Source organism: Mixophyes fleayi, chromosome 5 (assembly GCF_038048845.1).
Source record: "Mixophyes fleayi isolate aMixFle1 chromosome 5, aMixFle1.hap1, whole genome shotgun sequence".
In the NCBI taxonomy this organism is placed as follows: Eukaryota; Metazoa; Chordata; class Amphibia; order Anura; family Limnodynastidae; genus Mixophyes; species Mixophyes fleayi.
In genome coordinates, this window is record NC_134406.1 from 271,348,354 (window position 1) to 271,360,130 (window position 11,777).

The 11,777-nt window shown below is 40.3% G+C and overlaps 1 protein-coding gene across 1 annotated transcript; it reads left to right on the forward strand.

Moving 5' to 3' along the window:
- The first annotated feature begins 362 nt into the window (after nucleotides 1-362).
- LOC142159333 (uncharacterized) lies at nucleotides 363-11,226 on the forward strand. The gene is made up of 7 exons (XM_075214134.1): nucleotides 363-459; nucleotides 1,838-1,998; nucleotides 2,497-2,598; nucleotides 2,750-4,400; nucleotides 6,491-6,625; nucleotides 8,382-8,562; nucleotides 9,212-11,226. The coding sequence occupies exons 2-7, from the start codon at nucleotides 1,847-1,849 to the stop codon at nucleotides 9,439-9,441; spliced, it is 2,451 nt and encodes an 816-aa protein (XP_075070235.1). The 5' UTR covers nucleotides 363-459; nucleotides 1,838-1,846; the 3' UTR covers nucleotides 9,442-11,226.
- Nucleotides 11,227-11,777: the final 551 nt, after the last annotated feature.

Here is an 11,777-nt window from a genome sequence, read left to right on the forward strand (position 1 = left end):
TGCCAAGGATGAGCGGTGGGAATAAAGTAATGTCTTATCATTTCAGTTTTTTTGGGTTACATGACTGTTACCTAGTTGTAGATCTGCTTTATACTAGTCAATGGTTTTGCAGATTTAACGTCTGACATGACTGTTTTCCTTTCATTGTTACCCTGTCCTCTTAAAGGACATCTTTCATCTGTTTATTGGAATTGTTAACTAAATAATAACACTACCCCACTTATAGCAAACAGGGGTTATTCTGTGATTGTCCTTCTGGTGTTTATGAGCGAGCGAAGTTTCAAGAGCCTGCTCTCCATTGCCACCTAGAGGTTCTCATGAGAATAGCAGGATCTCTTATATTATTTACACTGTAACGCAACGCGAGATTGCAACTCCCATCCTGCCTGCAGCTCACACTGCTGAGTGACATCAGACCCAGGACATGGCTGGGCCAGGCTGCAGAGGACCAACGGCATTGTAAGCACTTAATGCAATCTGCTGTCAGTGCAGCTACTTGGAGGGTATTCCAGATAGTGAGAGAGATGGGGTTTGTGTGTAATCTCCAGTAGGAGGGAGTTTGCTGCACAGTAAATCCGGGAATGCAGCGTCTCTGTGCAGGGCCTCATACACGTTGTTGTGTATAGTGTGAGCTGAAATATTCGGACTTTTCTCGATCGTTTACAGTCGTTTTTTGTTTTTTTTTTGGCTGTCGCCCATCACTCCTATGTCTGTTTACAAAACATTGGTGCTGGAAGTGGGTGGGGACCAGGGCAGACGCTTGTAATGTTCGTAATCACCTAGCAACAGTTTCTATATGCTGATCACAGTTCAGGTGTCCCGACTAGTGTGTCCTCAGGTCATTGGTAACTGCATGACAGTGAGCAGCTGGGTCAGTGCACTCTTATTTCTTGTAATATATTATCTGTATGCTAGCTGAGCTGTCTACTTCAGGTCGCTGATGAATTCATAATTTGACCTGGAAGTCTGCCAAGTGTATTAAATAATATGTAGATAACTTACTAGTGTACAATTATCCATGGATAATGATATTGTGAGATCACCTATGTGTATTAGTATATTTGCAGCAAGCTGAGAATTCTCAGATTTATTTCTGTATGTGATTTTTATAAGCAATGAACTGTGAGATAGTTCGGTTGTTGCCTATTTGCTCTGATTTAACCCCGATGTTGTGCAAAATAACAAGGACTAAAATCCTTATTGGGACATTGGAGGTGAACATTTTAACCCCTTACTGCTGATGTGCTTCACTTTCTTATGTTTAACATTCTTGATCATTTCAGTTTTAATTTCATAATTTTCTGTCTTTAACATTGACCACACTTCTGATATTAAGGTTTTATATATAAATGTGTCCAATTGGTGACGTAATGAAATGCAGACAGAGGGATTTTTCAGGCAGTGCTTTAGATCAGACCCAGTCCTCAGGACCCCAAACAGTGCAGGTTTTCCAGGTGACAATGGAAATAATTAGACCACCTGTGAATCTGTTACAATGTGTCAGTCAGTAATGAATACACCTGTGCTAAAGTAAGGGGATATGAAAAACATGCATTGTTAGGGGTCCCGAGGACCAGGTTTATCATATAGAAACATGGGGTCCCATTGTTTGTTCCTGTATTTGCAATACACAAGCAATTTGAAGTTGTTCCTTATGGTTGAAAATACATGTGACATAATTCAGAACCCTTAAGGTAAAATATTGACTATAAGATAGGGATTGTTGTGTATTGCTCTGTAAGACACGTGTGTGTGCTACAGTGTGTTACTGTTCCCTTTGCAAGTCTATGTGTGTATTTGCTTAGATAGATGAGCGATTCTCTCTTCCTCTTGTCAGGTGGACTGCATGATTCAGAGTATGGACAATCCTCTGCTCTCCCAGTTTGTGAACGGGATTACCAGTGCTGTCCCACCCCCCCAATCCAAGCTGTACAGCAGCTGGTCTGTGTGTGAGGATGATGCAAGGGCACCCCCCATACCGGACTGTAAGGACAAAAGGTAATTCTATTATGGGAGTTTTTTTTGCTGTTTTTTATTGAATATTTTACCCATGTTTATGTAGCATTAAGAAAATGTAAGACACCTCCCTTTTTTATTTTATTTACTATATATATATAATTTTATATACACACACACACACACACACACACACACACACACACACACACACACACACACACACACACACACTGTCTCTCATCCTCTGCAACCTTTCAGCCTGGCGTCAGTGCAGGGGTTTTCACAAAGATCACGCTGGTGATGTCTGCCCTTCTGAGATCAGGAGGGCTGTCTGACATCCCTTACTTGGACAACATGCTTATAAAGGCTTTTTAAATAACTATTTTACACACGTAGTGCTGGTTATTAACCCTTGCAACACCAGAGCACACTTTAAAGATGGCCACCACACACAGAACCTGGCCCCACTCTGTTTCTACCCCTCACATCATTACGTAAATGAACTAACCACTTTTTACCCTTTCTTTCCCTATAAAGTGCGCGGTTTACATTCTCTGACTCTGAAAACAGTAGAAATATGTTTGGTTTGGTGTCGAGTTTCCCGGAGGAGTCAAACAAACTGGATACTGTAACAGATTGGTAAATACAAATTAAGTCTTTTAAATATAAGTTTTTTGTTTTTTTTTGTGTGTTCAATAAAAGTGCAGTAATAACCTCTTGTGTGTGTGTTTTTCTTGTCAAAAGTAAATCTATCAGCAATTTTTAATGTTGTGTTTTGTTTTTTCTCCAGGGAATCATTATCTAGACTGTTCCCTCCACTATGGGCTGCTAGTGACCACCAAGACCCTTCAGAATATCTTCCAGGAAGTGTTGATTTCTCCAGTGAGATTAGTCCCCCAAAATACCAAGAGCCAGGGCGGAAGTTGCCGGACATGGAAAGCCTTCAGAGGGGGTTTGAAGACCTTGGCCTGCTGGGGTCTTGGGTTTCCAGTCCTGATACATGTAACACACAGCTGGAAAACATTCTGAAAGATCTGTACATTGAAAATCAATCCCTGGAACCGATTTCTTCATTCCATCCGATTGAGGGGCCTAACCAATCCATCGGTGATTACATCAAATTTACTGGCTGCGATTCTGCAACCAAAGCTGCTACTTTCAGCCCCAGTGCTCAGAAGAGAGCAAAAGAATACCATAGTGTTCATAAACCTTTGTGGAAAAATGACAGTGGGAGAGGAACATCTAATAAGACTAGTGCACCAAGTCATACTAACTACACACCTAGTGTAAGAGAAGTTTGGGGTAAAGAAATGTATACAAAACCCTGCAATAACTTTTCATCTCAGAGTATAAAACCACTGACTTACCATTTTAATCAACAGTTTCCTAAAGAGCGCGGTTTTCCGCTTACCACTCAGAGGAAACCCTACAAGGAAGGTTCTGAAAACAACTACGGCAATTTCTCAAAGTTTGGGAATTTTAATAATCGAGAAAACATTACTTCTCAGATCCAAAAGGAGTCCTATGCAAGGTCTTCTGCTCCTGGTATTCATATGAATGAGGACTTTCACCCTTCCAGCCAGAGCCACCGATGGTTAGAAAGCGAGACAGCGGGGATGCAAAAACAAACAACAAGCCCTCTACCATCTCCTGCGAGCTCTACACTGTCTGATGGATCTCCAACACATCATTCTGCATATTTCTGTCCGATACCTTCTGTGCCACCTTCCATGAAAGAGGGACAGTTGAACGTTGCAGCTAACCAGGTGCCATTTTCCAACTTCATTGATGAAAATCAGAGACGTAGCAAATCCTTCGGACACTCGTCTCCTAGTAAGGAAGGGGTATATCGTAATATGCCACCAAGTTATCCACCCAATTGGTCACCTCCACAGCAGAGTTCTGGACTCAATAGCTCTGAAAGGTACCACAAGCTACCGAAAAAATCAAACCCACCAAATAGCAGTAATGCCGAGAGAAGAGGAAGGAGAAACTGGAATGGTCAACATGGAAATGTCAGACAAACCCCACCTCCCCACAATCTATTCCAAAGGAAGCAAGACCCCAACATGGGAAACATGTCTGACTTCATCAACGCCTCATTTCTCCCCCCTTTCTCGTTAATGTCTGATCTAAAGCAAAACCAGAATTTTCCCTCTTTCAACCCACAAACATTTTCTCCACCAACCAACATGTCTTTCCCTCCTCCTTTCCCGTTTTCTGACCTCATCGATCTGTTCCATTATGAAGACCTAAATCACATCCATCCTTTCATAAGTGACTTGTTCTGTGGTGACATTCCCGCCCCGTGCTTCCCATTCCCCACACAATTCAATAGATATCGTCCATCGAGGAATCGCAGTGGACCTGCCAATGAGCTTCACCTACAACTGGAGGAGTGCTGTGAGCAATGGCGAGCTCTGGAGAAGGAAAGGAAAAAGGTAGGAAAACTCCATAGGAGATGAAGAAATCTTTTGTAAATCTATGTGAGGCATTGTAAATTATCATCCACTGCAGCACAGAGCTAAAGAGGGCGGACTGTGCTGTGTTTTGTTGTTCTTTAAACCCCACAACTTGCAGGTTGAACACCTCTCCTATGGCAGGTTAGACCGAGCGTAGGAAAGAACATTTGTATAACTAGAATAACATATTTTACAAATATTCTGCTGAGAACCTTCTTTGCACAGTACGCCAGTATTAAAAAATGTCCCATGTGCATTGCTAGTTACAGTTGCTGTCATGTATACAGAGGGGCACATTAAGAATTGGACACAAGTATCAGGAAAACACGCACTCGTGAAAAGCGCATTTTACGTGTATATGTTCAGTTGGACGCATCACAAAATGTGCTGTTATATGCACCAGACGTCTTAGTAACGAGTGTGTGTAGGACAATAGTGTAGAGACCTGACAGTGTTAATAGTAAATGCTAAAGTGACATTTCCCTGTCTGTACACCTTGCTATAATGTAATTAAGTGTCATTTACAGGTGAGCCCCATAGAGTGCAGGGAAGTGTACATCAGTACTGGGTAACTGCAGCACAAGGCATTTACATGAACTATACCAGTATTATATGTAAACTTCCTTATTTTATTTGCACAAGTTCTACAAGAAATCTTTTTTTTTTTTTTTTTTAATGATGTGGTGCCACTGAGCATTACTCAGTATTTTAACCCTTTGTGTGTCACTACGTTAGGATTTGCAGACAATTTCTGTCCCTCAGTTGGGATGTCATTGCCGTAAATTCTGTGGCAACATTCACCAGCAGCTGGAGCGTTCTCAACACTTGCCAGCATCCAAAAGAATTTCAGTGAGTTGGGGAGAACAAGGCTGGTATTCAGGATAAAATCAGGTGTCCTTTTGGACATTCCACAACTTTCTGAGCACACGTGCACCGCAATCCCTATTGCATTTCAATATGCCTGGGTTAAGTGGGAAATCCCAGTGACCTGGTCAACGGGCTTTAATGTTGTCCAGAAAAAAGTTGCTGTATTTTGCTGCTTAACACCAGTGAAAATGCTCTGTATTCAATTGACCACAAGTTATTTTTTAACACCATGTTAAATAATTTTGACGCGTTCTTTCTTCATTTTGGAGCGCGTTAAGTTTACCTGCTATTCAATTCCATTATTAATGCACCATTTTTTTTTCTCAACCTGTCCTCTCGCGCTCCAGTAGAAGATCTATTGAATGTATAGGGTGTGCGAGAGGCAGCCGCATTAAAGCTATTCAATTGTTTTTTAACACGGTGCGTTAAACAGGCCGATATGCAGTTTTTTATCTCGCACCTCTTTGGGGTGTGATAAAAATAAAAAACCTAAGAAAACTATTTGAAATCATGTAATAAAGAAAAAAAAAGATAAAACTATGCTTATCAGTAATGCATAACCTGAAAAAGTTGAAAGGTTGTGTAATGTATGCAAATCCTTTTTTTTTTTTTTAATACATGACCGCGTTAAACCCTCCCCTTCACTCCCCTAAAACTTTCACACGTTTGCTATGTGTTGTTTAAACTGAGCATAACGGCTTACTAAATCGGTGTACACTACCCTGCCACCTGACGGTGCTGCCACTGTTGGCACAGAATGCAAATTAATTACACCGTCTTTGTTCTCAGGGCTCCACTTCACTTTTGCGGTGTTCTTGCAAAACAGGGTAATTTGTATTCTGCTTCGTTGCGCTGAGGAGGATTGTGAAGTTGTCGCACATTATACAATGTTGGTAAAGTCTAGGCACAGTTTGTGTGATGCTTATAGTATTCGGCCGGATGATAATCTCTTCTGAGGTAGAAGTACTCGGTCATTCACAGATGCTGCATTGGCAGCACTCAGGCGTTGCTTCCTTGTATAAGAGCAGTACGTTTATTTGAAAGAGACAGATCAGCGTATCTACGCTTCATGTTTCTCGGGTAACTGAGTTCCTGCTGCTGCGTATAACAGGTCAATGTGCGGAAGACAAACCTTCATATATTCCTTGTGCTCTGATATTGTCAGTAAGTGATCAGTGGATTGTTTTTTTCCCTCTTTCCAGACTGAGGGTGAGCTTGCTCGAAACTTTCCTGGGAACAGAATATCCAGCTCTTACAGTTCAACTGTCCCGAGACTGCCAACAAATCCATCGCGGGTGGATCGTTTAGTTGTCGATCAGTTCAGGGAGCAGGCCAGAGTAAGTGCCCTCTATTAACCAACACACAATCCACAAAGGTGTGCGCAAACTAATCTGTATACAGTAATATAGAGATAGAGCTGACGCTTACAAATATACGATATAGACAAATAGAATAATGAAAAAAACAGTCACAATAAAATGGTATTTTGAAGAGTTTAAACTTGATTTATATCACTGCGATTCCGGAGATTCAATGTAACCAATGTTCACTTTAAATTTTGACACCTCCACAGATGTATATACATAAAAATAAAACAAAAATCACATCATAACGTAACATGTATCATCAGCTTTGTTAATATCAGAAAACCCAAAAATTCCAGTGTGTAATTAACCATGCAAAAACACCATGTGATGGGGTTTTGTCCCCTCTTGGGTTTAAACTTACAAGATATTGACCTTAAACCAGCATGACTCGGAGGTGCTGCGTGATTATCCTCATAGCTGTATAAATTAACTCCTCTTCGCAATATCCTTATAGTATGTACCCATACTAGATGTAGCCAGTAGTGCATTATCTTTAAAAAAAAACTTTTAATGCACAAAATACACATATACAAATGTAGAAATATAAAGAATTCGGGCTATCCACAATCGGTAAAACAAACACTGGTAAGGTTGCACTCTTACCCCATCTCGGATGGATATGAGCATGTAGATTAAACAACTACCCGGTGTAAACGATCGGGTTGCCGGCTCGTTTTCTCCACAAGTTACGGGAACTTGGAGTAAGTCCAATCTGTCCAGTGTACATTCCTCTCCTGGTGCCCGTCCCTTTCCGCCGCGTTTCAATTCAAGTAATCTTTATCAAGGCTTCGGGGTCATGACAAACACAAAGGTATTTAAAGTCCTTCAATCGTGGATTGATTTAAAAAATATTTAACTGCTTAAACCCAAGTTTAAACCCAAGACCGGGACAAAACCCCATCACGTGGTGGTGTTTGCGTATGGTTAATTACACACTGGAATTTTGGGTTTTTCTGATACTAACGAAGCTGATGATACATGTTACGCTATGATGTGATTTTTGTTTTATTTTTATGTATATACATCTGTGGAGGAGAGTGTCAAAATTTGAAGTGGTTACATTGAATCTCCGGAATCGCGGTGATATAGATCAAGTTTGAATTCTTCAAATGCCATTTTATTGGGACTGATTTTTTTCATTATTCTATTTGTCTATATTGTATGTTTGTAAGTGCCCGCTCTATTTCCATATTATTGTATACAGACTAAGTACTTGTTTTGTGTTGATCTTTTCTATGCTCATTCTGTGTCTCTGCTCTGAGAAATGGGTGTAATCGCTTGTCTAACCTGAACAGCCCATAAGAACAAAAACTGTTAATAAAACACAATGTTTTACTATGGCATGTAGAGCTAAATATTACTTACCAAGCATAAACTGTCCGCTCTGTAGCACTGTTTTCATTTACAATGCACCTTTGTTTGTCAATAAACCTGGGTATATAAATTTGTGGAACAATATGGATATGTGGTGGGTGGCCCATCGAGGGGCACTGATGCCATTCCTAGTTGTTTGCGGTGCATATCGAGTGTACTTCTTAAACTTCCTCTGAGTTTCATTCACTTTCTTAATACTAATCTAATTTATTATAATTTCTATAATAATCCTCCTACAGTTGTTTTGATTGTAGCTGCCTTGTCAATTTATGTAGAGTGAAGATGTAAAAGTGGTCAGAAGTCCCTTATTTGTGTATAATTAAATATAACGAGATGTCCATCTATTCATTAGGCGATCTCACTGGTTAAGATAATGGAGAATATCCGTGGAGAGATTCTTCATGTCAACATAAATCTTGCGCTGGAGCATCACCTTGAAGCCATCCACCTAACGCAAGCAAGACGCAAGGATGAAATTGTTAATGCCGCCAATCGTCAGAAGCAAGGAGCCCCTCGTTACAACAACGAGAGAGGTACGTTGTTCATGTTCTGTGCATCGTTCCCCTGACAGATATAACTTCCTACTTGTGATCACTAAACAAATTATTGAACCGCTTGCTACTGAACATTGTCATGTAATTAGGTGATCCGTTAGTGGACCCATAATTTGAACCAAGTATTCTTTAGTGGAGATCTGCTCCTGAGAGCAGTGACTTTTCTGTGCTGAATTTGTCAAGATTACCACACATAGCCTGACTAATAACAGGACTATCACCCTCAAAGTGTACCAAATCAAGGGTAGGAGTGTCCCAGGTCCTCATTTGTTCCTTTGTCAAGTTGCCAAGGATTATGAGTAACTAAACTGTACTGGTTTTGTTTTATATATGAAACCTTTTTTTGCGCCGTTAATGGCAGCTCCTGGTCAACAAAAGTTGACATTTGTAGATTTAAAGTCAGTCAGAGAACCTGTTATCATTTTCTATGGCATGAATTCATTGGGGATATTTATGAACAGTGGTGGAACTGTGTAGAAAGAGTGTTGTTGCCCATAATGATTCTATAATCCTTTATCTAGTACAGTTTACTAAACCGCAAGTGTTTTGGTTGTTGGACCCAGCAATTAGCTTTCTGTGGGTGTTTTTTATTAGTTCTCTTCATGTAGAGGTTTCTTTTTGTCTTTAGATGTCCTTGCTCTTGCAGCTGCCATGAAAGAAATGGTGTCATCCACGCGTAAAGCCCGGACTGCTGTATGGTGCGCATTGCAAATGACATTGCCTAAATCTTTGTCTGGTGCCACCGTGAAGCAGGAAGATCTAGAAAGGGCTTTGCAAGAGCTGTGCCCCAGCAAAACCCCCACGGTGGAAGTAGAGGCATGTGCAGACGTCTGTGACGGCAGAAGAGCAAAGAACTAATTATTTAACCAACAGCCATTTCTGGCAATAAGTCGCCTGCTCTGGTCAGGGGTTGAATGTTTTGCATTGCACCAGGCTCAGTAACTCGGGAGAATTTTGGCCATCAAATGGCAGCTTTAATAGTAAATATTTGTAACATTTTGTATATGCACCTTCTATTGCATTTCTATTGTATTTTACTAAGGTAATAACCATGCCCTGTGATTCTTCATGTTTTGAAGGAACTAGTGTTATAATAGAGCCTAAGCCTCTCATAGGGTTTTGTTCCTTGCTGCATTTCGGGGGTTTTGTTACACCCATAGCGGTCCCTATAATTTTGTCTTTTTAAAATATTTTATTTTGTGCCAAAGAAGGGGACAAGTGCATTTTATCATATATTTAGAGTTATGTACGGTTCCTTTACAACAATATAACTATATTTTATTTTCTTTACGGTAGGGTGTTCTGCTTCTAATATGGCTTTCCAAGGCTGCCCCATCTAGCTGGATTGTTGCATGGGAATATATTAGAGATCTATTAATCCCTTACTGCTTAGTCTAGTATGTCAGACTTATTAACATAGTAATAAGGATGGGGATATTAATAAATATATTTATACCATAGAGGAATGGTTTGATCATAGCCCCCTGGAGGAGGGGATGGTTTCTGGTCAGTCCTTACCTGTGATTTATAAGTATTTTAACATGTCACTAGGTTATATTATCACTCAGGAGTTAATTACCTGTTCCAATGACGAGTGGGGTAAAGTGACTTTAATCTAGTTTGCACTTAATCAAAATTATAGTTAATTGGTAAGACCATTTTAATTTAAAGGAATATGCATTCCGTATTTATTTTGTGTATGAATATATTTTACTAAATACTGTTAACATATTTACTCAGGAAAATAGTACATTGCATAGGTACAAATTAAAGTAGGTTTAGGCTGGCTGATGTGTATACAGAGTATTTATAAGTTACCAAAGCTTTTATTTTCTATGTTTGTGTTATATATGCATCATTTTCCACAAAGTTGACAGCGGCCACAAAATTGGCCAATGCTGCAGACTTTGTGACTTGCCAATACAGTGTATGCCTGTGTTGTAATGCAACGTAATTGCCTTTGTCTTATCCTGTGGCTTCAGACAATCATGTCTCGTTTAGTAATGTGAATGTATGATTGGACACATTGATAATGTTCCGTTTACGTCTGTTGTGCACGTTCCTCTGCTCTTATAGTCTAGAAGTGTTCTGGTGACTATAAATGTATCATTTTGGTGCTAGCATGAAGTAGATATGAAGATTAAGCTCACTGTTGTGTGTGTGTGGTCACACATTTTGGTTTCCAGTGACTATAGATATACACTACAGGGGATTTGTAGGTTCATTGGTTAAATTCAGGGGCATTTGAAAGTTTTAGTATTATAAAAGAGAATTGTGGTCTTTTAGTGAAACACAGCACTTAATCACGTGACCTTTAGACCTGTTACTTTGTGTGTGGGTGGGTGGGTGGGTGGGTGGGGGCTTTGTCTTTAAGTTGGCTAAAATATGTTTTACCCCCACTTGACTTGTTTTATATTGATTTAGTAGTTTTATTACAGGTGCAGTGGTTGTGGGTTGCTCTTGGAAATATCTGTTCTTGGAAATATCTGTAACAATTATTGACTTCTAGAACATTCCTGTGTGCTGTCCTGTTTCTATGCATTGTGATGCAGGATGTCTGTGTTGTGCTTTTATTAAGCTTGAACATGAGTAGATGCAGCACGGTAATTCTACGCTAGTGACCTGTGGCACAACCTGGCGTCATTCAGTGATCAGTTTCTCCATTGGTGGGTTTTTGTTTTGTTTTTTTGTGTTTTTTGAACATCAGCGTTCTTGAATTATTACTGGATAATTATGATATGGAGGAGGAATCTCTGATAACTCCTATATATTGCTGTCTCTCTTATACAGAGTACTGATGATAGGGTCTAAACACTTAATTAACATTTTATCTTCACCTGTTGCTGTTACATACTAGTGCTCCACGACTAGATCATTACAGGTATACTGAGATGGGACTTAAAGGGCTCATCAAGTTAGTTGCCATGGGCACTAGAAACCACCGGACCTGGAGATTTGAGAGTGTAGCATTGCTGGGCTGATCACAGCATCCCACGGTGACCTCTAGCCTGTTTGAGGAGCAATTTCTTATAGCCTGGTGAGGTGGAGGTGAGTGTGGGGCAGCTGCACCCGTTTCTCAGATCCCAATGTCACCCTGGTTAGAACGGAGCTCAGTGATTCTCCCCTAAAGTCCTAGCTGCCACTCATAGCTTGTGATGTTTCAGTACAAAGCACCCTCTGCTGCTCTCTCCAGC

Bases quoted from the DNA above. Each gene is read 5' to 3' on its own strand.
- LOC142159333 (XM_075214134.1), top strand. From the start codon at position 1,847: ATGATTCAGAGTATGGACAATCCTCTGCTCTCCCAGTTTGTGAACGGG. The intron at 6,626-8,381 runs GTAAGTGCCCTC...TCTATTCATTAG, and splicing joins AGTTCAGGGAGCAGGCCAGA to GCGATCTCACTGGTTAAGAT. The intron at 8,563-9,211 runs GTACGTTGTTCA...TTTTGTCTTTAG, and splicing joins TCGTTACAACAACGAGAGAG to ATGTCCTTGCTCTTGCAGCT.